The following is a 27894-nucleotide window of genomic DNA, read 5'->3' as shown; positions in this document are numbered from 1 at the left end:
TTAAGATGAGAAAACATACAATTGTATAAAAAAAATTTTATACAGTAAAAAAACCGAAGAAAACACTGTACAACTGGAATAGACGGTGAGCTTAGTTGGGATTTAGGCACTGACATACTCTTTAAGAGAACCATTTGTCAAAGTAAACTTTCATACTCGACTCAATGCCATACAATTTCAAATCTTGAAGTAGACACCTATGCACTCTTTACTACTCCAGCAAGAGTAGAGTTCTGTAAAAACTCACGTGGGAACTTGTCGAAGTGAAAAAAGGCGTTGCCCCAGGTGGCTGTGGCGAGTATCAAGATAGGGACACAGACGATGTTTAAAAAGAGACCACTCGTGACCTAAATAGAAAGTAATGCATGCAGGGATTAAGAAGCAAGCTAAAACTAATATTCACTAATCAAAGAATATCCATTCTAATCATTCAGCTTATTTTTCTTTGCAATTGCTGATTTCCTACTGCAATGTAAAAGATCATCCTATTGTGTACATAGCATAAATAAGAAGTCCTGGTATTTTGACACTATAAAAGCGCTTTTATAAAAAGATTTCTCTCAATCAACATCTATGCAAAAAACGATTATTAACTCTTTATCTCCGTAATTATCTCCAAGTTCGGACATTTTTCACATTTGTACATTCTACCCTGTTATGATAAAACTTCCAAAACATTTTTGTTTGTTATCAGGAGACGTTACTTTTGGTATAGAATTATAAGAGTATGCATGCTCTTTTTTATACAAAACAAATTAAACTTTATAAAACCAAACATTAATTTAATGTAATGGGGTCAAATCAACGATGGCATCGTTAATTAGGAGAGAAAGAGTTAATGATATTTGCTCTGAAACCCACTTGCGCCGTGTCTGTTGGATTTCATTATTTTTATAGTGATCATGCCAACTTTCAGATGTTCCAACATGTTTGTTTTTCTGAAAAGAATCCATGTTAAGATACCCCCCCCCCACCCACAAACACACACAATTGACTGCGCAGTAAAATATAATGTTAATATTACATTTGCGTCTCTTTTTCTCTCTAAGACCTAGTCGCATGGATAGTTTATAAATAAGTCCTAACTAGGACCTTAAGTCTGCGTACCCACCATGTCAATAACTTTGAGAGTGCCGCTGGAGAACACGATGGCGTTTGGAGGCGTGGCGACAGGCAGCATGAAGGCGAAGGATGTGGCCACTGCAGCGGGATACATGAAAAACAAAGGATTGATCTGGAGACTGACAGACTGGCAAACAAAAAACACAAGAAAATGTCACAATTTTAGCATTAGGTTTACAACAGATCTTTGCAATGTACCAATATCTCTTTTACAACAGATCTTTGCAATGTTAAAAATTAAGACATTTCTATGCAAGGAGCTAAGGCGTTGTGGAGTCCATATCTAAATTAATTTTGAAATTCCCATTAAAAAAAAACAAAAACACATTACATTAGGGCAAGTAAAAAAAAATGCTACATAACAAAAATGCAGATGCTGTTTTCTATCATGGCATCACAATCACCTCAATAAAAATAGAGTACAATTTAAAGTAAATATTATATCATTTTGTATTACTTCTTTTGAAGTGTATTTGAATAAATTATAAACTAACGTACACATACAATTTTTAACATAAATACGTATTGGTCCAAAAAACATAAAGTTATTTCAAACAAAATAAAATAATTTATAACTAAGATCTAAATGTTTTTTATACATTTAACTATAAAGAAATCGTTAATGGTATTCACCCTTACAAATGTTATTAAAACCTTCAATTAGATGCCAGTAATTGTCATTCGACAGAGTTGGTTATCTTTTACAAGACACTTACCATCTGGGCCAGTAATAGTCACTCGACAGAGTCACTTACCATCTGGGCCAGTAATAGTCACTAGACAGAGTTGGTTATCCGTTACAAGACACTTACCATCTGGGCCAGTAATAGTCACTCAACAGAGTCACTTACCATCTGGGCCAGTAATAGTCACTAGACAGAGACACTTACCATCTGGGCCAGTAATAGTCACTAGACAGAGACACTTACCATCTGGGCTAGTATGGGCATCATTAATGTGGCTATGGCCGTGTTACTGGTCACTTCTGTGGCGAAAGTTACTATGTAGCCTATAATAAGTAGAAATAACCACTGGTCAAGGGATCTGAACACCATCAGCTGGTCGCCGATCCATTTAGACAGCCCAGACACCTACAAGAGAGTAAGCATTGACAAAAGAAATTTAAATCGGCCTAGTAACATTGACATTAATAGCAAACTGTTTAGTCCAAGGGGTGTAAGTGTGTCAATACTTCGTACACCGGAGACACCCTAAAACTTACTGGGTTTTTTTTTATTTGCCTCCATTTTACAAACTCTCCAGTAAAACAGCCATGTTTGCTTTATTTTAGTTTTGATACAACGAACTATCGTTACCCGAATAATTAAAAGGTCAAGGTGATGAATCAAATAAAAAGTAACTACTTTGTCAGCGTCATACTAGCAGTGGTCAGATTGAGATGATCACTTTTAATATACTAGCAGTGGTCAGATTGAGATGATCTCTTTTAATATACTAGCAGTGGTCAGATTGAAATGATTACTTTTAATATACTAGCAGTGGTCAGATTGAAATGATCACTTTCAATATACTAGCAGTGGTCAGATTGAAATGATTACTTTTAATATACTAGCAGTGGTCAGATTGAAATGATCACTTTTAATATACTAGCAGTGGTCAGATTGAAATGATTACTTTTAATGTACTAGCAGTGGTCAGATTGAAATGATCACTTGTAATATACTAGCAGTGGTCAGATTGAAATGATCACTTTTAATATACTAGCAGTGGTCAGATTGAAATGATTACTTTTAATATACTAGCAGTGGTCAGATTGAAATGATCACTTGTAATATACTAGCAGTGGTCAGATTGAAATGATCACTTTTAATATACTAGCAGTGGTCAGATTGAAATGATCACTTGTAATATACTAGCAGTGGTCAGATTGAAATGATTACTTTTAATATACTAGCAGTGGTCAGATTGAAATGATTACTTTTAATATACTAGCAGTGGTCAGATTGAAATGATCACTTTTAATATACTAGCAGTGGTCAGATTGAAATGATCTCTTTTAATATACTAGCAGTGGTCAGATTGAAATGATTACTTTTAATATACTAGCAGTGGTCAGATTGAAATGATCACTTGTAATATACTAGCAGTGGTCAGATTGAAATGATCACTTTTAATATACTAGCAGTGGTCAGATTGAAATGATCACTTGTAATATACTAGCAGTGGTCAGATTGAAATGATCACTTTTAATATACTAGCAGTGGTCAGATTGAAATGATCTCTTAGCATGAACTAGAATGATCTTTTGTTTTTTTTTCATTGACTTAATTGCAAATTGTAATTTTGTCAAATTTCTACTTAAAAATGCAGGCACCTTTCTAAATAGCTTCTAACATAAAGATATATATGGTTAATATTAAAGGTATTCTATATTTAGTATAATTTTTAAATGGCCGTTTTTTTTGTATCATTTTTAAAAAGGTAAGCTAAACAAAGTTACTTCTTGGCTTATGAGGATGGTATCGCTATTGCCGAATTACTTTAGGCATTTTTTGTAAGACTGACATACCGTGGCGGCGTGTGCAATGGCGTATCCACCGCCAAGAAGAAAATAGAGTGACCATGGCATTTTGTCTTGTAGTTGACGCCACGTAAGCAAAGGCGTGACTCGTGAGTAGGTAGCTACAGTAAAATAGAAGTCACAGTATAAACACTCAAACTAATTCATCAGTAAAACAAGAGGCACAAGAGAAACATAAAGACACCATAACTATAACATAAAGACACCATAACTATAACATAAAGACACCATAACTATAACATAAAAATAAGCATTAACTGTGATCCTCAAGGGGTATATTATTTATATACCGAATTATCGGTCAACGAGAGTGTTATTTAAACCTCGACAAGTCTATATACTTCTTTCAGGTCGTCATAAAACTCTGGAGTCCAGAATCCAAGACTTCGCTAAAGTTTGGTTGTAAAGTAATTATACCGAAGATTTGTGAGAATTTCGTTCAACGGCAACTCAGACTCTGCAGACAATGTGTTTCACAGTTACAATCATACATCGCACTTGGTATCTCCAATATGAATGAAAAAGAAGCGACACAATAACATTTTGAGGACCTTTCATAATTAAGATAAAATAACTGATAAGTTTAGCCTTTGGGAGGGGTGGGGAATTACACTATATAATTGAGGACTTAGCCAGGACTAGTCCTTGTAAAGAGGGGAGGACAAGCTAACATTATGTTTACGTTTTAATGGAAAGAATATAGCTGTAGATGGGAAAAGAGAAACATGCTTATCAAATGTTTAATTTTTGTAACCTTATTTAGTGTATAGAAAATTATAAAAGTTATTTTTGTTTAACGTGCCATGGGAGGCAACTGACACAAATGAATGTTGCGTTTCATCATGCTTACTGCCCTTTTACTCTTCGTACCCCAATAGTTTCACGTTTGTCTGTGTTTTTTTTTTATAACACTAATTATAAAGCGCTATAATTGTAGTTGTCATTTTGTTTTGTCTACACTGAAGGACTTGAAGAAAGAGCTCTACCAGCCATGTTGTTTTTTGACTCCCAGCATGGTCTGGACCTGCTCCATCCTTGTACGTGAGTGGGTTTTGTGTACAGGTGATTTGTGTTTGGCTTGTAGTGTTGTCATTGTGCTTTGTGTCTGTAGGTAACATGTCGCGGTCGACATCGTTTTGTTCTATGACTTCTACGTTCTACTTTCCAGCGCTTTCTATTCAACAAACTGGCTAATAGGGGAACGAGAAATGAAGAGAAGGAGCAGAGGAGGTAATAAGGCAAGTGGATAGGCAAATAGGAAGGAAAGGACAACGAGAAAAAGTAAGAGAGAAAGAGAGAGAAAAAGAGAGAGAGGAGAAAGAGAGAGAAAAAGAGAGAGAGAAAGAGAGAGAGAAAAAGAGACACAGAGAACGCGAGAGAGAGAGAGAGAAAGAAAGAAAGGAAAGAGAGAGAGAAAGAGAGAGAGAGGGAGAGAGAAAGAGAGAGAGAGAGAGAGAGAGAGAGAAAGAAAGAAAGGAAAGAGAGAGAGAAAGAGAGAGAGAGGGAGAGAGAAAGAGAGAGAGAGAGAGAGAGAAAGAGAGAAAGAGAGAAGGGGGAGAGAAAGAGAGAGGGGGGAGAGAAAGAGAGAGAGAGAGAAAGAGAGAGAGAAATAGAGAGGAGAGAGAGAGAACAAGAGAAAGAGAGAACAAGAGAGAGAAAGAGCTAGAAAGAGAGAGAGAGAAAGAGAGAGAGAGAGATAAAGAGTGAGAGTGAGAGAAAAAGAGAGAGAAAGAGAGAGAGAGAAAGAGAGAGACAGAGAGAAAGAGAGAGAGAGAGAGAGAGAAAGAGAGTTAATTATTTAAAAAGTTTTGCAGATGAGATGATGATAGCTGAAATGAATTATTGAGTGAAAGAATCGAAGAAATCTAGAAATATAAAGCTCAGAAAAAAAAAAAAAAAAAAAAACCCAATTACGGTCAAATCAAAACCCAGATCTCCCTTTCTTCCTCTCCCCCCATCCCCATGTTCCCAACTGGTCGAGGCAACGAGAGGATCAGAGCGTGTTGAGAGAGAGCTAAAGCATGAAATAGCACTCAACAAAAACAATTGGTAAAAATAGTATTATAAAGAACATTGTTAGTCGCACAGATTTATTGTTATAGGTCTAGATTTATTAAAACTTTAATGACATAGATGATTCAAACTAATTGATGATGTTTGTTTTTAAAGCATTTTAATGTTGTTTTTTTTCCTATACTTTTTGTAATTATAATGCATGAAACAATTAATTCATCTTAAAATAAGCAATTCAATCATTTTGTCTAATTATGCTGTTATCTTAATTGTAAAATTGTTTTGAGAGAAATAGTTTACCGTGTTTGTCCAGTCTGTTGGTCAGTGCTTTGGGAATGGACGACGGTAAGACAAACATAAGAACACCAAACAAAATGGACGGCGTGGAGTCACTCAAGTAACTGAGGAAATAGACAACACTGCATGTTTATATTTAGGTATCGGGGAATCAAAGAGATGTCGCAATCTTCATAGACCGTAACACTATAGGCCTATCTATTCCCACGTGAATGCGATGCAACAACCTGGAACAGGCTAGCACAGCGGTTTTCAACCTTTTAAGATCGGCGACCCCTTTTTACAATCCCCCACTCTGCCGCGACCCCCCCCCTCCATACACAAATACAGAATTGTAGGGTAGACAATAACAATCCATATTTTCGATGGTCTTAGGCGACCCCTGGCAAATGGTCAATCGACCCCCAAATGGGTCGCGAACCACAGGTTGAGAACACCTGGTCTAGCAGGTGATGATGTCATAGTGATGTACAGTAAAACGTCGTTCATCCGGACGTCGATTGTCCGGACATTAACTATCATGACAAACTTTTATTTCTTTTTATTTTACAGTACGGCATCTAACGGGTCTTGCTGATGTGCAGTGAAAGGTCAGCGATTTTTTATCTCAATAATGGTAGGGTACTGCAAATAACGCTTGGTTCCCCAGAATATTTATTAATGATCATGTATGGTGCTCCAACCGTACTACAGCCTAAAGGACATCTGAAGGTGGTGAAATCATTTTCAGTAAGGATTGTATTTCAATTTGAATGAATAAGCAGACTTTTGTAATGTTATGAAATTATAGCCGTCTCACAATAGATAGATATTAAATTAGCAGATGTTGTCATGTTATGAAACCATAGCCGCCTCGCAATAGACAGAACAGCAGACTCTTGCCTTGTTATGAAATCATAGCCGTTTCACAAAAAGAAGAAATAATTCGTTTTAAAGAAGATTCAAGGAAAGTCTTACCCTTTAGGAAACAAAGCTGCCCAGCCTCCTATTCCACCCAAGTCCCTCGTGACCCAGGCCACCACTAGCAGAAAGAAGGCAATCAGGATTGAACCTTGAGCATAACTGTAAAGATAAAAAACATGTCCATGAGAAATCAATCGTAATTCAGAACATTTTTATCTTCACTTTACCCAATGACTTTTGAATAGAACTCAGGGTCTCTCAGTGTTGGGAATGTTCAAGAGAAATGTAAAACATTGCCAGGGGCACTAAATGGAACATCAATGCTGCTTTTCAACTTACCAACTTCAATATTACCAACTAAATGGAACATCAATGCTGCTTTTCAACTTGCCAACTTCAATATTACCAACTAAATGGAACATCAATGCTGCTTTTCAACTTACCAACTTCAATATTACCAACTAAATGGAACATCAATGCTGCTTTTCAACTTACCAACTTCAATATTACCAACTAAATGGAACATCAATGCTGCTTTTCAACTTACCAACTTCAATATTACCAACGAAATTTTTTAAAAAAATTAGCTACCAACGAAAGAGCTAATAAAAATTTGACTTTGCAGTGTTGAAAAGTATTTTTAAAAACCCTATCTGTTTGTATTTACATTTAAGCAAGGCGTATCTTATTGTTTTTTTACGTAAGACGTTTTACTGGATTTGGAATGGCTCACTTTATTCCCCAGACACATACACATGCACACATACTTTTCGGCTGTAAATTCTAGTTTCACTTTTCACTACGTACAATATACTTAAAGTTTCTTTTCGATCCAAACCTGCTAAAAGCTCCTCCCAAATTTTACACCTTTGGGGAATTACCAACAAAAAAAAAAAAGAAAAGTTTAATAAAAAGCTTGTGAATTTTAGCGAATGGCTTTGTTCGGGCTGCGAATCTTTAAAAAATGCGTAGTAAGGAACACCTTAGAGGTAAAATAAACGTTTGTTTCTGCGAATCCGTTTGATAGTTTACGATATCTCTTGATAGGTTTATAAATGAGACAGCCAGAAAGTGAGTGTTTTTGTTTCTTTGTAAAAATAATATAGATTTATACAGCATGTTTGTATTTCACGAACAGTAAGCTAATACAGTAGGTAATAAAGTATAGTCTCTTGTAACTTCTGTACAGTTTATGCCATGAATTGTAAATTATATGTTACAAGTTAGATGTTTAAAGTTTTTTCTATGTCCACGTACGTAACGGGTCCCAGTTTTTTGTATTCATCTCTAATCATGGCGTTGACCTTCTCGATTTGACCTCGTTTTGTTTCAGGGCTGCAGCAACAACACAGACATCCGCCCCTGGGGAAAAAAAGAATATTAAGTCTTTTTACAAAGGTTTTTATGAACTCACTCCGTCTGTCTGTCTGTCTGTCTGTCTGTCTGGTACACATTTTGAACTCGTTGTTTCTCCAAAACCTATTCTTGGCTTAGAGTTGAAACTAGGCGCAATTAGTTATTTACACTAACAGAACATGTATCAATTTTTTAAAAAATCTAACCGATTAGTTATTTTATTACTGGTTATTAATTATTTTGTTTAATGCCAAAAAGGGAAAATGATCCTTCAGTATTAAGATATTGTTTAATATGTGGAGTTTTTTTTTTGTCCCCTTGGATAATTGTACACGTTATTTCTCCAGCAATCATTCATGTATTAAGTTGAAACTTTAAACTATTATTTATTCGACCTAACGAAACATGAATCAACTAAAAATTAAGCAATTAGTTAATTGTTAAACTACTATCTTGTTTGATATCGAAGAAATAACTTAAGGTCACCATAATTGAGAGACATAGTTGTAAGTGCGGAGTTCTTATCCTTTGCCTTAGATGCGGCCCGAAACACACGTTTTGGAAACCAATATAGCCCTGAGACACACGTTTTGGAAACTAATATAGCCCTGAGACACACGTTCTGGAAACTAATATAGCCCCGAGACACACGTTTTGGAAACTAATATAGCTCTGAGACACACGTTTTAAAAACTAATATAGCCCCGAGACAAAGGTTTTGGAAACTAATATAGCCCTGAGGCCGACAAAGTTTGGTCATGACTGTGATATATGTATAACTATATATGTCTCTGTACTAATTATGTATCCAGCAAGTTACAATGTGAATACAGATTATGACAATGTGGATACCGATCCTAACAATGTGGATACACATCCTGACTTACTTGCAGCGCAGGAAGAAGACCACCATCCACTGGTACATTGTCAGCATCAGGAGCAAGGACAGAGGCAGGCCGTAGATGAACCAAGTGCTGAAAGTGATTGGGCTTGTCAGTCCGACTTCCTCAAAAACTCTAAACGTAAATAGAAGAATAACACAACAAATCAAAGGATAGGGATACATTAAATCCTTTGTTACTTCCAACAATTTTCTATCGTTTCATGTAGGCCAAAGCGCCTTATTGTAAATGTCTCTGAAGCATGTGAGACCTTTGAAGACATTTTGTTACTTAACTGTTGTAACTGTTGCGGATATATGGAGGTTGTAGCAGTATATGTTAATGTGTAACAAGTACTAGGTGTCAGAGATAACGTGATATTTATTTTATATAAGAAGTATTCTGTTTCTATCTTTCTTTACTTGAGTTTGCCATTTAATTATAGCGCCTCGATTCTACATTAATTTTGTAAACAGAAATGTATACATTAAAATAGTATTAGTAGCTGTGAGATATGACATGATATTTTATAGAAGGAGTAGCTGTGAGATATGACATGATATTTTATAGAAGCAGTAGCTGTGAGATATGACATGATATTTTATAGAAGCAGTAGCTGTGAGATATGACATGATATTTTATAGAAGCAGTAGCTGTGAGATATGACATGATATTTTATAGAAGCAGTAGCTGTGAGATATGACATGATATTTTATAGAAGCAGTAGCTGTGAGATATGACATGATATTTTATAGAAGCAGTAGCTTTGAGATATGACATGATATTTTATAGAAGCAGTAGCTGTGAGATATGACATGATATTTTATAGAAGGAGTAGCTGTGAGATATGACATGATATTTTATAGAAGCAGTAGCTGTGAGATATGACATGATATTTTATAGAAGCAGTAGCTGTGAGATATGACATGATATTTTATAGAAGCAGTAGCTGTGAGATATGACATGATATTTTATAGAAGCAGTAGCTGTGAGATATGACATGATATTTTATAGAAGGAGTAGCTGTGAGATATGACATGATATTTTATAGAAGCAGTAGCTGTGAGATATGACATGATATTTTATAGAAGCAGTAGCTGTGAGATATGACATGATATTTTATAGAAGGAGTAGCTGTGAGATATGACATGATATTTTATAGAAGCAGTAGCTGTGAGATATGACATGATATTTTATAGAAGGAGTAGCTGTGAGATATGACATGATATTTTATAAAAGCAGGTGGTTTGAGATATGACATGATATTTTATAGAAGGAGTAGCTGTGAGATATGACATGATATTTTATAGAAGCAGTAGCTGTGAGATATGACATGATATTTTATAGAAGGAGTAGCTGTGAGATATGACATGATATTTTATAGAAGGAATAGCTGTGAGATATGACATGATATTTTATAGAAGTAGTAGCTGTGAGATATGACATGATATTTTATAGAAGGAGTAGCTGTGAGATATGACATGATATTTTATAGAAGCAGTAGCTGTGAGATATGACATGATATTTTATAGAAGGAGTAGCTGTGAGATATGACATGATATTTTATAGAAGCAGTAGCTGTGAGATATGACATGATATTTTATAGAAGCAGTAGCTGTGAGATATGACATGATATTTTATAGAAGGAGTAGCTGTGAGATATGACATGATATTTTATAGAAGCAGTAGCTGTGAGATATGACATGATATTTTATAGAAGGAGTAGCTGTGAGATATGACATGATATTTTATAGAAGGAGTAGCTGTGAGATATGACATGATATTTTATAAAAGCAGGTGGTTTGAGATATGACATGATATTTTATAGAAGCAGTAGCTGTGAGATATGACATGATATTTTATAGAAGCAGTAGCTGTGAGATATGACATGATATTTTATAGAAGGAATAGCTGTGAGATATGACATGATATTTTATAGAAGGAGTAGCTGTGAGATATGACATGATATTTTATAAAAGGAGTAGCTGTGAGATATGACATGATATTTTATAGAAGCAGTAGCTGTGAGATATGACATGATATTTTATAGAAGGAGTAGCTGTGAGATATGACATGATATTTTATAGAAGCAGTAGCTGTGAGATATGACATGATATTTTATAGAAGCAGTAGCTGTGAGATATGACATGATATTTTATAGAAGGAGTAGCTGTGAGATATGACATGATATTTTATAGAAGGAGTAGCTGTGAGATATGACATGATATTTTATAGAAGGAGTAGCTGTTAGATATGACATGATATTTTATAAAAGCAGGTGGTTTGAGATATGACATGATATTTTATAGAAGCAGTAGCTGTGAGATATGACATGATATTTTATAGAAGCAGTAGCTGTGAGATATGACATGATATTTTATAGAAGGAATAGCTGTGAGATATGACATGATATTTTATAGAAGGAGTAGCTGTGAGATATGACATGATATTTTATAGAAGGAGTAGCTGTGAGATATGACATGATATTTTATAGAAGCAGTAGCTGTGAGATATGACATGATATTTTATAGAAGGAGTAGCTGTGAGATATGACATGATATTTTATAGAAGCAGTAGCTGTGAGATATGACATGATATTTTATAGAAGCAGTAGCTGTGAGATATGACATGATATTTTATAGAAGCAGTAGCTGTGAGATATGACATGATATTTTATAGAAGGAGTAGCTGTGAGATATGACATGATATTTTATAGAAGCAGTAGCTGTGAGATATGACATGATATTTTATAGAAGGAGTAGCTGTGAGATATGACATGATATTTTATAGAAGGAATAGCTGTGAGATATGACATGATATTTTATAGAAGGAGTAGCTGTGAGATATGACATGATATTTTATAGAAGGTGTAGCTGTGAGATATGACATGATATTTTATAGAAGCAGTAGCTGTGAGATATGACATGATATTTTATAGAAGCAGTAGCTGTGAGATATGACATGATATTTTATAGAAGCAGTAGCTGTGAGATATGACATGATATTTTATAGAAGGAGTAGCTGTGAGATATGACATGATATTTTATAGAAGCAGTAGCTGTGAGATATGACATGATATTTTATAGAAGCAGTAGCTGTGAGATATGACATGATATTTTATAGAAGCAGTAGCTGTGAGATATGACATGATATTTTATAGAAGCAGTAGCTGTGAGATATGACATGATATTTTATAGAAGCAGTAGCTGTGAGATATGACATAATATTTTATAGAAGGAGTAGCTGTGAGATATGACATGATATTTTATAGAAGCAGTAGCTGTGAGATATGACATGATATTTTATAGAAGCAGTAGCTGTGAGATATGACATGATATTTTATAGAAGCATTAGCTGTGAGATATGACATGATATTTTATAGAAGCAGTAGCTGTGAGATATGACATGATATTTTATAGAAGGAGTAGCTGTGAGATATGACATGATATTTTATAGAAGCAGTAGCTGTGAGATATGACATGATATTTTATAGAAGCAGTAGCTGTGAGATATGACATGATATTTTATAGAAGCAGTAGCTGTGAGATATGACATGATATTTTATAGAAGGAGTAGCTGTGAGATATGACATGATATTTTATAAAAGCAGGTGGTTTGAGATATGACATGATATTTTATAGAAGGAGTAGCTGTGAGATATGACATGATACTTTATAGAAGCAGTAGCTGTGAGATATGACATGATATTTTATAGAAGCAGTAGCTGTGAGATATGACATGATATTTTATAGAAGGAGTAGCTGTGAGATATGACATGATATTTTATAGAAGGAATAGCTGTGAGATATGACATGATATTTTATAGAAGGAGTAGCTGTGAGATATGACATGATATTTTATAGAAGGAGTAGCTGTGAGATATGACATGATATTTTATAGAAGCAGTAGCTGTGAGATATGACATGATATTTTATAGAAGGAGTAGCTGTGAGATATGACATGATATTTTATAGAAGCAGTAGCTGTGAGATATGACATGATATTTTATAGAAGGAGTATCTGTGAGATATGACATGATATTTTATAGAAGCAGTAGCTTTGAGATATGACATGATATTTTATAGAAGGAGTAGCTGTGAGATATGACATGATATTTTATAGAAGCAGTAGCTGTGAGATATGACATGATATTTTATAGAAGGAGTAGCTGTGAGATATGACATGATATTTTATAGAAGCAGTAGCTGTGAGATATGACATGATATTTTATAGAAGGAGTAGCTGTGAGATATGACATGATATTTTATAGAAGCAGTAGCTGTGAGATATGACATGATATTTTATAGAAGGAGTAGCTGTGAGATATGACATGATATTTTATAGAAGGAGTATCTGTGAGATATGACATGATATTTTATAGAAGCAGTAGCTGTGAGATATGACATGATATTTTATAGAAGCAGTAGCTGTGAGATATGACATGATATTTTATAGAAGCAGTAGCTGTGAGATATGACATGATATTTTATAGAAGCAGTAGCTGTGAGATATGACATGATATTTTATAGAAGCAGTAGCTGTGAGATATGACATGATATTTTATAGAAGCAGTAGCTGTGAGATATGACATGATATTTTATAGAAGGAGTAGCTGTGAGATATGACATGATATTTTATAGAAGCAGTAGCTGTGAGATATGACATGATATTTTATAGAAGGAGTAGCTGTGAGATATGACATGATATTTTATAAAAGCAGGTGGTTTGAGATATGACATGATATTTTATAGAAGGAGTAGCTGTGAGATATGACATGATATTTTATAGAAGGAGTAGCTGTGAGATATGACATGATATTTTATAGAAGCAGTAGCTGTGAGATATGACATGATATTTTATAGAAGCAGTAGCTGTGAGATATGACATGATATTTTATAGAAGGAGTAGCTGTGAGATATGACATGATATTTTATAGAAGGAGTAGCTGTGAGATATGACATGATATTTTATAGAAGGAGTAGCTGTGAGATATGACATGATATTTTATAGAAGGAGTAGCTGTGAGATATGACATGATATTTTATAGAAGGAGTAGCTGTGAGATATGATAATAAAAAAAAGGAGTGTTTGACTAAAAGTGGCGTGACAATTAAAGTGGCGAAAAATCTGTGCGATGTTATGGTGAAATTTTATTGGAGGTGTAGATTCTGAATAATGAATCGTCTGAATAATTTACATTGTGATTATGTTTTTTAGGTTTAAAAAGCTTAACACTGACCGAGTAAACAAAAGAACAACAGCTAATAATGTAACAAATATTGCCCTATCAAAATGTGATAACTTTCTGCTTACTTCTGGGACGCAGCTAGCAGGACCAGGTTAGGCCCCGTACCCGTGAGGCTAGCTACACCGCCTATATTGGCTGAGTAAGCGACGGAAAGGGTTAAAGCCTTGCTGAGTCGGACGAACTCTGCGTCTGCCTCCTGGTCAGTTTTATCCTGCGCCCTGGTCAAAACAAAGTCAAGATATGTAAACTTTTAGAACACTTCAGACATTGTAACCACATAGTGAAAAAACAGCAGAGAAGACAGTATAATTTAATTTCAAGACTTATAATATGTTATATTATCTACAAGCCAATGGGAATATCGTTAATAGAGTTTGTAGATTTTAATCAGTATTCAAATAAATCTGGGTTTTTTTTATTTTACTTTTTTTTAGTATTTAAATGATTAACTGAACATACTTTGAGAACACTCCTAAAAATGTATATACCAACGATTTATTGTAGCCTGATAGACGAGAAATGTTTATTTGACATTTAACTTTCATAGTTCCTTTATATCGAATAAACGTGTTGTTCTGCCCAGTATTCTTAACAGTTGTTGACCCGTAGCACCAAACTCCTGGTAGACAACTAAACCGCTGTTGGTGTATTCTAGAAATAAATACTTTCGTGAACAAAACTAAGTAGAACTTTTATTACTATTGATTGAGATGAAATGAAATAAATGTAGTAGACTTAATTGCTAATATAAATTGATATTTGAACAAGATCTAACTCAATCTAAAAGCATGTCTTTTCACCCTGACATTCTGGAGTCGTATAGCGTACGAAAGACAGTTTACGCCAGGGCTGCCTATCTTGCATCATTCACGCTGCATTACAACCAAACTATTGCTAACTTAGAAACATAGAAACACACCCACACACACCTACACACCCACACTCTCTCTCTCTCTCTCTCTCTCCATAACACCCAGAAAATATATATTTTTAAATTCTTAAATAAACATTGGTAAACTTTTGACTTTATATCTCTACCAGACAAGAATAATGTAGAGAAAAGAAAGATAATTCAATTGAGGTCTGTCAGTGTTTATTTTTCTACTAGTTATTTCTCTTTGCAAGAGAGTTCCTTTTATACTGTGATGTATGAGACATTTTTCAATGTTAATTAAGATCAATAGTTCTTTTAGCTACAAGTGTTTTTATAATTTAACTAGTGTAAATCATTAGTTGAATGAACGAGAAGATACTAGAATATATTAAGTTATTGTCCATTTCTTCTTTTGAAATAAGATTTTTTTTTCTAAATGTGCGTTACATTTAAAAAAAAAAAAAAAAAAAAAAAGTCATTGAAAAGGATGATATTAATTGATCATCAATGGTTTCTAGATTAATGTAATAACATAGAAGTTCTCACCTCTTTGAGCCTAAAACAGCATTCTATAAACATTTATAAATATTATATGAGCAAAACTAACCGAACTTTCAAAAACGATTGTTTAAACAGCCGAGATCAATTGTTACAAAATACTGACCTGCAACGTCACAACCTGAGGGCAGTTTAGACCAATAGCTCGTTGCTATATCATAGGTATGTGCAACGTGGAAACGAGCTATTGGGCTAAACTTTCCACCGGTTGTGACGTTGCAGGTCAGTGTTTAGGCCTTTAATAACGAATAGTCTCGATACAGTACACAATTTCAGTGCATTTCTATAAACTAGAAAGTCTTGTTCATTACTGTACATTATAAAGTGTATATGTCAGTTTGTCAGGGATTTAAAGAACTCAATAGTGTCCCTCTCATAAGGTTTTCACAAGCCCAAATTTATACATTTTTTAATAGATACATCTAGAATGGAAATTTCCGTATTTTACCCCCCCCCTCACGAGAGCAAAGTAAAATGCGCATGTCATGACGTCACGTGCACTTTTTCTTTTCCCTCTTATTCCAAGTTCATAAGGAGGTCCGCTATCCCCATCACGTGCTTTATGGCGCTCAAATCTCAATAATCTTTGCGTTTAACTGAACTTTAATTGTTACAGAAAGACGGTCGACAAATCGTGTGTGGTGTCCAGACTTTTTAACGGACAAAAGGATGGGTGAAAATGAATTAGCCAATAAGTACATTCTACTTTTTTATTTGTTCTGTTTGGTTTGATCACTGGACATCATTATAGACCTACATCTCTTCACCACCAAAACAAAAAATTCCTAATAAGCCATACTCGTTCTACGACTGAAGAGGCCAATACAATACAATGTTACATTGCTCACTAACCGGACGGAATATCCATTCAGCTTGACATGTTGCGTTTTGTCGTGTGCCTTCATTTCTTTGAACTGGGCCAACAGCGCCTGAACGATGGCTATCATCATGGCAGTGGTGGCTGTATTAGATATCCACATGGACAAGAACCACGTGACTAGACAGATGCCCAACAAGAGGCTAAATGTAAACAAATACAAAATGTATATATTTTTTTTAAATATCTAAGGGGGAGAACTAAGTACTTAAAACTATATCTCTCATTAATGTAGAGGTTATTTTCCTTATTCAGTATTAAACAAATAATTAATTACCAATAATGAATGGACGAATTGGTAGATTCTTAAACTGATTCATGTTTTGTTTGGTACAATAAATAATAGTTTTAACTTGATCTGAGAATTAAGTTGACAGAAATAAAATTTAAAAAACTACATATTTAGCCATATCTATGAATACATAAGGATTAATTTCACATATTAGAAGAAACAAAAGAAGCAATTACCGGTAATTAATTCGCTAATTGATTATTTTTGTATTGACTAACTTATTGTCTACTCAAATGAATAATTGTACATAATTTCAACTTTATCCGATAATAGGTGTGGAAGATAAATATTGTACAAAGTATTTTCTTAACAAATAAACAGAGTGAGATGACATAGGCCTTGTTAAATTGCAAACAATTAACAGCTTAAGTCAAGTGAATCAAAATATAAATGAGATTCTCGACAAAGTCAAAAGAAACATGAAATTAGATGCGGAAAGACAATAAATTAAAGAGCCTTTTGTAAAAATGTAATGTTATTTTTTAGCAAACTATTGTAACAATAAAATGCTTTCTGAAATACAGATAGTATTAAAAATACCAAGCTGCTATCTAAGAGACTGACCACTTTGGTTCTGCTCCCACTAACTTGAGAACCAGCAAGGCGATCCTTTTATGGACGTTCCATGTTTCCACAGCGGCAGCAGCCACCATGCCACCCACAAACAACATGGTCGTGTCCTTGGGAGAAGAAATGCACATTATTATGAATGTTGTGAGAAAGAGACATATTCATAGAGATAGATAGATAGATAGATAGATAGATAGATAGATAGATAGATAGATAGATAGATAGATAGATAGATAGATACATAGATACATAGATACATAGATACATAGATAGATTGATAATTTGTTTTATTGCATTGTTGAAGTGTGTTCAATAATCGATTGGTGGCTTTGTCAATGGTCTCGATAAATGAAAGATTTGATATGTGAAATCAGTGGCCGAGTAATCACCACACACATTAATATATTGAACCGAAATCTTAAACTTGAAAGTCCCAGAGGGCACTTAAAAACACACAAAACAAGGTTACAAAGACAGTTTGTGTGGAAACACAAACTTAAAATCGGCCCCCGAAGTGCTATTTTCAGAAAGAACATCTAAATGAAATTAGGCCTATATCAAAGACAAATGAGAGATAAGAATGGAGAAAGAAGGTTACCTGGCCTAACTAGTTCCTATTTCAGACCTTGTGGTGTATAGGGCAGATGATGTAAAGTTCATCTGTTTTTGTGGCCAACGGTTAACGAGGGTGTAATGTAGCCAGCACAACGACCAACCGCCGTTAATTTTCCCCAACTAATGTCAGGTACCCATTAGAGCTAAGTGGACTCAGAGGCGCCCAAAGATCCCAAAATTAAAAATCCCAAACTTCACCAGGATTTGAACCCGGGACACCCGGTTCGGAAGCCAAGCGCTTTACCGCTCAGCAAACGCGCCATCCCTGGCCTAACTGATGTCTTATAATTGATCTATTTTTTTTTTAATTTCTATTTATTTTTCCACAATAAAAAAAAAATTAACAAAAATTAAGTTTACAAGATTACTATTCGTGTGAAATTTGGTCTATTTTATAATGCATACTAATTAGCTTTTTCTCTTAAGAAAACTGCTTGCATAACTGATTTTAAAAATTAGATTTTTCGATTTCACAAAAAAAAAAAAAAAAGTAGCCGTTTCATCAGAACTTTGAATGGTCTAAAATATTGTGATGTCGGATTTTCAATATCTTTTCTAGTTTACGAGATCTAAACGGGACGGACGGACAGACGGACAGACATTTTGCACAAAACTAATAGCGTCTTTTCCCCTTTCGGAGGCCGCTAAAAATTGAATTTTATTTGTATACAATTTATATCATGCATATCACGATGACCTGGTGATCGCTGAAAAACAACAAAACAAACAAAAAACATGCAAGCTTATATGTATGGCCAAATGTTCTATGTACTCTCAAAGACTTTCCTGCAGGTAACACTACCAGAACAAAGAAGAAGAGGCAGACAGAGAAAACAATAGGAAGACAACATTAAAGATGGGACTTGCCTGTCATTGAAAGAGTTTCTAGTCACAGATGGCCAATGTTAGAGAGGAATGGCGAAAGACAGTCGACAGATCATGTGTGGTGCTAAAACAGTCACACAGACTTACAGAAGAAGGTGAAAGATATGTCAATGGTTGCAGCTGCACTGGGATTCACTTTCTGAAATATACTATTACATACACAGGGCTTCATTTGGTTTCTGTTACACTCACATAGCCGGGCGGGAGAACCTATTTTAAAACGGGTAAAATAGTTATGAATAGTGTCACGGTTTCCAGTGTTTGTTTCATTATTTTTGTCAAGGTTAATGTATGTGTGTGTGAATGGAAAATATGTGTGTGTGTCTGGGGCCGGGGGCAGAGTAAACTTTATGTTTATATACATATTAAAATATTTCTTTTACTTAGCCCGTATGATTTTATTTTGTTCATTAACGAAGATCAAGTACCTACATTAAAATAGACGCTTGAGACTTCCTTGGCTGTCAGAACGCCTAGAGCTGGGAGCAGTACGACCGGAGCCAATGACGTCACAGCAATTGGAAGAGCTTCAGTCGTCCAGTAGATGGCCATAACGGCTATCGTGTAGCCACACCTGGCTTGTCGCTGATACTGACATAAAGAGATAGAATAGGGTTACAATAAGAATGCAATCTGCGAAAGAGACAGGGATGATGTTGGCCTAATAAGGTCCTTTTCAGAAGTCAAGTTGAGAAACTTTTAGACCAAGCGTGATGCTGGAGTCTTATTATCGATTGACTATCGATTATATATAGTTTTAGCCCAAAACAATGCTTGGTAAATTAATATATATATATATATATATATATATATATATATATATATATATATATATATATACATATATATATATATATATATATATATATATATATATATATATATATATATATATATATATATATATATATATATGATTAAACAGACTTTCAACTATTTCCTTCCAAGAACCAATAAAGAGAAATACTTTAGTAGCTGGAATTGTAATGAAAAAAATTGACAGACTTTAAAAAGGTTAAATAATAAGTCCAAAACAATTGCTTTTGTTTCTTCGTATTACATTATTTGTTGAACTATATCTCCCTCTTTATATCTCTCTCTTTATATCTCTCTCTTTATCTCGCTCTACAATACAACCCGAACTCATTAATTTTTAATGTTTTACTGCTTTATAATTGAGTAATTAGAGTTAACCTTATTCGTCAATAAATAGTTCTAGTTAATTTAAGCGTAAACGTTAAAGAACAATTAACTAAATTTGTGAAACTATTTTTGAGGTGCTGCATTATTCCTTTTCTGTGTTTATTGAAAAAAAAAAATTCTAAAGAACAGAAAGGCAATTCAACATAACTGCACATTTATTGGGGGAGTGTCGAAAGCGTGGAAGAATGTGTTTTGTTACAAGCCTACCTGATCACTGACAAGCAGAAACACTGGCAGGAAGACAATGGGTGTCAGTAGGATGACTGCCAGATACCACATGGACAATAAATGTTTTCCCAGAGATATCTTTTCCAGAACTGGTGACGAATCGATAATTGGCATTGATTTTTTGTCATCGGAGTTAGATGGTCTGCAGGTGAGAACATTTGCCTAATTTTATTGTAAATCATTCTAAATCTTTCGCACAAACAGAAATCTGGTCAGTCTACAAAAAATCGATCTATCTCTCTCTCTCTCTCTCTCTCTCTCTCTCTCTATCTATCTATCTATCTATCTATCTATCTATCTATCTATCTATCTATCTATCTATCTATCTATCTATCTATCTATCTATCTATCTATCTATCTATCTATCTATCTATCTATATTAATCGATGTATCTTTCTATAAAAAAATATGGTTGGGCAGGTGAGAGCATCGCTAGAAGAAGTGTATCCATCTTTCGAAAAATACTAATGGAAAGATTGTGCGAGTCATTGTTCCGTTGAATGTTTCATTAGAATGTAGTATCTAGTTGAATAACACAGCTGGACTGATGAAGCTGAGCTGGAACCATGCAATATCAATTCATCTCAAAACGAGCAGCTAAGTTTTATTTCATGGTATGAATGACATATTTATGTATTAGTTTCACAAAAGTCATATTTATGCTTCTGAATAGTTATGCAAGGTAGGGTACTCAATAGCTAACCGTATCGAGTGGCACCAGATTATGTACCCAACAATTGAACTGTAAATTTAGTATGTTGCTTCTTTGATATACTTTTGTTTTTGTAACCCTCTAGAGTTACATTTAGTATGTTGACTTATCTGTATTAGTGTATACTTACTTGTTTACAATATAAATATTGTTGTCATCGCTGCATGTGTTCGTCATTTGTACGTTCGTGTCCTGCAAAAACCTCTTAGATTCAGCCGCAAGAGATAGCAAACATTTGTTGTCCTTCTCGTAGTCCTCCGCTGTGTTTCTGTAACTGACCAGTTCAAGGGGCAGCAGGTCATAATGTTGCTGCATGACGTTCAGATATATTTATAGCTCCAAATGTGGAATCAATCCCAAACCGTGTAAATGGCTAATATACAGTCACATTGAGTTTTCACTTGTTCTTATTGAGCATTTTTATGCCCGCGCAATACACATTTAGACCACACACACACACAGACACAAATAAATGCCGAAGACTGACAGACAGCAAAAAGAAAACTTAAAATCGATCACTGGTAGCCAATGGTCAACTACTAGAACTGTACACCCATGTGAAATACTGCACTTGTTCTTTATATCAGTTCTCGAAGTAAAGTCTTTTAACTGACTTTAAATGGTGACTATCTGAAAAAAAAATTGCTTTATATATTATGGTAAAAAACTGTATAAGATCCTCCCCCCCCCCCAAAAAAAAAAGAAACAGTAAGTTGTAATAAAAGTAAAGGTCCCCTTTTAAGCCTTGTGGTTTCTGTGGCCTACGGTTAACGAGGGTGTCATGTGGCCAGCACAACGGCCAACCCCCTTTTTCCTTTTCCCCAATTGATGTCAGGTAGCCATTAGAGGTGGGTAGTTTCACAAGCGACCAAAGATCCCAAAGTGGCCCACCCAGGCAGGTAAAAAGGCAGGTTTCAATAATGTCAGAAAGAATATCAGAATTAAAAGATCTTGTGAACCCCAAGGGTTCAGCAGACCAAGCGATAGGTGAAAGTGAATGATATGTTATATATGAACATGGCCTAACTAATGTCTTTTAATGATTATCTAATTGTCTTGTAAAGGGTCAATCTCTTATTCAAAGACTCAAGAAAATACATTTCGTTAATAAAAAAATAATTCTTTAGTTAAGTGTTATATGCTTCTCCCTTTGCTACTATAGTTTAGGCGATAATGTGAAAAACTACTTATTAATTGTTGTTTTAAATTATGTTCCGCTTATGTGCATACTAAATAGATTTTTTTCTTTAAAAATATTTAAACATTTTTTTTAGAAATGTAGTACTTAGTATGACTTTACTTAAGTTAGCAATACAATTTTAAAAAGAAATTTATTGACGAAAATCTAAAAACGTTTGCATAATTACTAAATAGCCTCCAGTGTTAATTACTATTAATAGTGAATAGTTGTAAAAATAGTGTATTTTTATGAAAAAACTGTTGGCATAATTGATTTAAAAAATTAGATTTTTCGCTTTCAGAAAATAAAAAAGTAGCCGACTTTTAAATGGTCTAAAATACTATGATGTCGGATTTTCACTATCTTTTCTAGTTTACAAGATCTTAAAGGGACGGACGGACGGATGGAAAGACAAACTACACAAAACTAATAGCGTCTTTTCCCCTTTCGGGGGGGTCTCTAAAAATGTCTCACAAAACAGAAACACATTCAAAAATAGACTCTTTCATAAAGTAATTAATTCTAAAGTTATTCTGAAATCTTTGCTCTTGCATTGAAATAATAGAACACTTTACGTAGAGGTATATTGTTATAATTTCAATATTTATTCTATACAGGTCAAGGACAAAAAAAGAAGTCTATTGACAATTTTTTAATGGAAACAGGATCCTGGAGACAGGAACCAAATAGTTCACAGTCAACAACATTCTCATTTATTAAAAGCAAAACAAAACTTGATCAATTAAAAACAAACAAATAAATGTAATTATTATTCGGAGGCTAGGACTCTAAATAGAAATATTTTTTATACAAGTCTGAGAGCGGTATATCTCCAGGCCTATCAGCACCGTACTTAGGGTCCTGAGCAAACACTGTGAAGTGTATTGTGGAGACATTATGTTTCCACATTTTAACCCTAGCAGCAGCAGATTACGACAAGACTAGTAGCTTACTGTTTGCTTATACTGTTACATTATACTTTCTAATAAATATGTCCATAGTTACGTCTAGCTAATAGATAAGTGCATAGTTACGTCTAACTAATAGATAAGTGCATAGTTACGTCTCGCTAATAGACAAGTGCATAGTTACGTTTTGCTAATAGATAAGTCCATAGTTAAGTCTCGCTAATAGATAAGTGCATAGTTACGTTTTCTAACAGATAAGTCCATAGTTAAGTCTCGCTAATAGACAAGTGCATAGTTACGTTTTGCTAATAGATAAGTCCATAGTTAAGTCTCGCTAATAGATAAGTGCATAGTTACGTTTTGCTAATAGATAAGTCCATAGTTACGTCTCGCTAATAGATAGGTCCATAGTTACGTCTCGCTAATAGATAAGTGCATAGTTACGGCTTGCTAATAGATAAGTCCATAGTTACGTCTCGCTAATAGATAAGTCCATAGTTACGTCTCGATAAAAGATAAGTCCATAGTTACGTCTCGCTAATAGATAAGTCCATAGTTACGTCTCGCTAATAGATAAGTCCATAGTTACATCTCGCTAAAAGATAAGTGCATAGTTACATCTCGCTAATAGATAAGTGCATAGTTACATCTCGCTAAAAGATAAGTCCATAGTTACATCTCGCTAAAAGATAAGTGCATAGTTACGTCTCGCTAAAAGATACGTCCATAGTTACGTCTCGATAAAAGATAAGTGCATAGTTACATCTCGCTAATAGATAAGTCCATAGTTACATCTCGCTAAAAGATAAGTCCATAGTTACGTCTCGATAAAAGATAAGTGCATAGTTACGTCTCGCTAATAGATAAGTGCATAGTTACATCTCGCTAAAAGATACGTCCATAGTTACGTCATGCTTATAGATAAGTGCATAGTTACGTCTCGCTAATAGATAATTGCATAGTTACGTCTTGCTAATTGACAAGGTCATAGTTACATCACTATTTAGACAATTAAAAAAAATATTTAACCTAAGTACACTTAGAATACACAACAGAGCTGAGAATTGTGACTCTTCTGAATAATAACTTTAAACAACCAAACATTGAAAGTTATTGAAAGCCGTGCTCCCAAAAGTTTGAAATATTTAGATCCATTTAAAGTGCACTAGTGTACCAAGTGATCCTGTGTAAATAACTCGATATTAAGTTGAATATCGTTCGCAGACATATTCACATAAATTTAATGTTACTTACCTATACATAAAAATGAGCTTTCCACAAAGTAACGAACTCTGAGAAGCTAGAACAAAGGGAGACAAGTCAAATACTTAATGTATAGTGTCAGTACCTGATCCCGAGAGCAGAAGCACTTTTTTTCATTCAGTGACCTCGCCGTTTTCACTCATTCATCTAGTTCTCCCGTGTCTCACATTTACTTACTCAAATTGTACGACAAAGTACTAACTAGATAGATCCACTGTAAACCTTAGCAATACAAGTTTGGTAGTATAGGTAATGGAAACGTCTTCGAGTCTGTGTGTTTTCACTAACTCCTAACAACAAGGAAATGTCTGTGTAAAGGATGTCAAGGTATTTGTTACCACCCTCCGATCTATACCGGATTAATAACTAGTGTACAAATGTCTGTCAACTCATTAGCCTTATGACAGATTATAAACGCGTATAATTTTGATACGTGACATTCGCTTTCAGGTGTGGGGCAACAAGAACATTTAAATGAACCAGATATCAAGAGTCAGGAGCTGATTAAGAAGAGTTGCTTTGTGTCACGCGTGACTGATTGTATATTACTAATGAGGTACTCGTGACAGAGGCGGCGCCTCCATAACTAAGTATGGGGGAAGGGTTAGCAATGGAGGTCAGGAGGTGTGTGTGTGTGTTTGTAGGAGACGGGGTAATATAAATAAGATCATTTTAGGGTGAGTAGTGAAAGTGTGTAGTTTACAGACATATGTGTTGGTGAGGCTGAGTGGAATAAACCGCTTGTCTCAATGTCTCGAGTTTGTTTGAGACCCGACTCGAGCTAGGCTGTGTTTGCCGAGCGCTCAAATGCACACACGGACGCAAGCACGCACGCACACACACACACACGTCCACAAACACAAAAGAGATAGGACCTTAGCTCACCGAGGATGTAACAGAGTGACAAGTGCGCTTTACAAAAACAATTTTACACATGATTATAAAGAGATTTTTTGTTATCACACAAACTCAAAAGCGGCTCCCGCCTAATCCGCCCTTGAAAAAGAAATATTCCAATCATGGTCTTCTTTGACTGTTTAAAGTGAAAAAAAAACAAATTAAAAGAATCGTTAAGCGTTGTTCTTCACTCAAAAACAAACTGAACAACCTTTTAGCAATAAAGAGAATTTTATACCTTTTGGTAAAAAAAACAACAACAAACAAACAAAAAAAAAACAACTTAATGTAATATAATTTCTGAAGAGTAATTTAAAAAAAAAATCATTTTAGAGTTGTTTTTTTTTTTTTAAATTGAAAATACACTTGACAACGTATTTTCGATCATTAGATTTCTGAATAATATTATATTGATTTTGTTTTCGTAAAGAAGATATAAGATTTCCAATATCTTTTCTAGTTTTAACTAAACGTGTCAGACCGACAAACAGACAACACAAAACTAATAGCAGCTAATCATCGTACATGAGGCTGCTTTGAAAAAGAAAACAACAAATCAGAAATGGAGATTTGAACAGGAGCCTCCATGATTGCAGATCTCCCAGATATTCCGTCTCAAAAAGATCCGAAAAAGATTTCGGACTATAGGCCTACTGCCCAGAGCATTTATAAGCTTGACTATTACACTATAAGCAAAAGAATTCGAACTATAGTACCCCGAGCATTTATAAGCTTGACTATAACATTATAAGGAATGCAAAAGAATTCGGACTAAAGTGCCCCAAGCATTTATAAGCCTGACTTTTACACAATAAGCTAAAGAATTCAGACTATAATGCATGAAGAATGTATAAGATTGAAAATTAAGCTATAGAGGATATACAAAATCAATTATTTATTTATTATTCTTGTAGTTATATATTTACTTATTGTATTTTGTATGTATTTCAAGGACACAAGAAAGAGCCGCAGGTGATTGCTTGATGACGTCAAACTAAAGGCGTAGTCTCCGCGTATAACGAGGAGCTACGAAGGAGGTGATTGCTGTTGACAGAACATATCAACTTGCCTCCTGGCTGACGTATTGAGCTTTTCTGTAGGTAACGTAGAGCCTACCAAGGTGACCATTTCTGTACAAATTAAGTCACTGTGTGCTCGTGTGTGCGTGTGTGTGTGTGCGTGTCGTGTACTATGCCCAAAATGCACAACTTTGATTTGTTCCCTAAGAAAAAACAAAAACTGGTGAAATAAAAGTTCAGAGATGTCACAGTGAAGAAATGTCACAGTGAAGAAATGTCACAGTGAAGAAATGTCAAAGTGAAGAAATGTCAAAGTGAAAAAATGCGCGTGAACAGCAACAACCACAAACTTTTTTTTAAAATCTGCTTCATGTAATTAACGAACTCAGTTTGGGCCTAAGGTGTGTCAGCACTGTAATCACTTCTAGTTATTAGATCTAGTAATCATTCCCACGTCATTCCTTCTTAGACACTCCTATAAAGTTATCATTTCTAAAACATCACACTTAAGACCTAAGTACTAACTTCTAAGACATCTTTCCCAAGCCATCATTTCCAAGGCATAACACCGAAGAGATAAAGTAAAAGATTACAACAGACATTACTTGTATATTCTTTAAACACCAAAGCTTTTTTTTTTTAATGAAACTCTTCTTGTGAGATCTTACTTATTTACGGAGAAAACATTTAACAAATTATATTTTATAAAATTTAAAAGGGGAGAGCCGCAAAATAACTGCGAATATATCAATACTTAATAAATAAGCTACCTTTTTCTATATATAACAAAATTAATGAATTACCACTAATTGATTAATTCAATGATACGTCCCCCTTGTATTGCTTCATGTATTTCTCACTGACTGTAAATACTTGTGCAAAATTTCATCTTGATCCGAGAATGGGAACTGGGAGGAAAACTATGTAGAAAACGTGATGAGAAAAATAAGTAAACATATACAGCCACGTCTCTCAATAAAGAGCATTTATTTCCCTTGTTCGATGCCAAACAAAATAATTAATTACCAATAAATAATTAACTCATTGGTTAATTTTTCGATTGATTCATGTTTTGTTGGGAACAACAAATAATTGTGTAATGTTAAATCGAGAATGGGTGTGGTAGGAATAACGTGTAAAAAAAGTTGGAACATACAGACACAGAGACAGACATAGAGTTGATCTAGGCTTTGTTAACACAACGAATTATAGGCAAAGGGAAAAGATCTGCCTCTGGCTACATTAAACTGTTTCACCAACTTGTGCATAAGAGCTAACGTCTTCTGGTTACCCACCCTCTCTCAAAGTGACGCCGCTCTTTGATATCACCTCTTTTCTGGACGGCTTGATGTTCAGGCGTTTCAAACCACAGGCATGTGGGTCAAGCAAGGTCAGCACGGAAAAATCTTGCCAGTTCGTCATTAGCGAAAACTTTATAATGGTTAAAAGTG

The 27894-nt window shown here is 34.6% G+C and overlaps 1 protein-coding gene across 2 annotated transcripts; it reads right to left on the bottom strand.

Moving 5' to 3' along the window:
- Positions 1 to 21: 21 nt before the first annotated feature.
- On the bottom strand, positions 22 to 27894 carry LOC106075260 (Na(+)/citrate cotransporter-like). 2 transcript variants are annotated; one of them, XM_056007050.1, is made up of 16 exons: positions 27739 to 27894; positions 27247 to 27351; positions 21307 to 21806; positions 20444 to 20606; positions 19466 to 19624; positions 17528 to 17643; positions 16647 to 16814; positions 14428 to 14580; positions 9121 to 9249; positions 8135 to 8239; positions 6932 to 7036; positions 5978 to 6078; positions 3653 to 3765; positions 2052 to 2213; positions 1112 to 1249; positions 22 to 347 (listed from the first exon to the last, which is right to left on the bottom strand). In XM_056007050.1, exons 3-16 carry the CDS (start codon positions 21489 to 21491, stop codon positions 198 to 200), a joined length of 1947 nt encoding a protein of 648 aa, XP_055863025.1. In that variant the 5' UTR covers positions 21492 to 21806; positions 27247 to 27351; positions 27739 to 27894; the 3' UTR covers positions 22 to 197. The 2 variants fall into 2 exon arrangements, with proteins under 2 accessions (XP_055863025.1, XP_055863026.1); XM_056007051.1 differs by having other exon boundaries at positions 21307 to 21450.

Source organism: Biomphalaria glabrata, chromosome 12 (genome assembly GCF_947242115.1).
Source record: "Biomphalaria glabrata chromosome 12, xgBioGlab47.1, whole genome shotgun sequence".
Lineage (NCBI taxonomy): Eukaryota > Metazoa > Mollusca > Gastropoda > Planorbidae > Biomphalaria > Biomphalaria glabrata.
The sequence above is the reverse complement of the archived record's forward strand: the minus strand, read 5'-3'. Positions and strand labels throughout refer to the sequence as shown.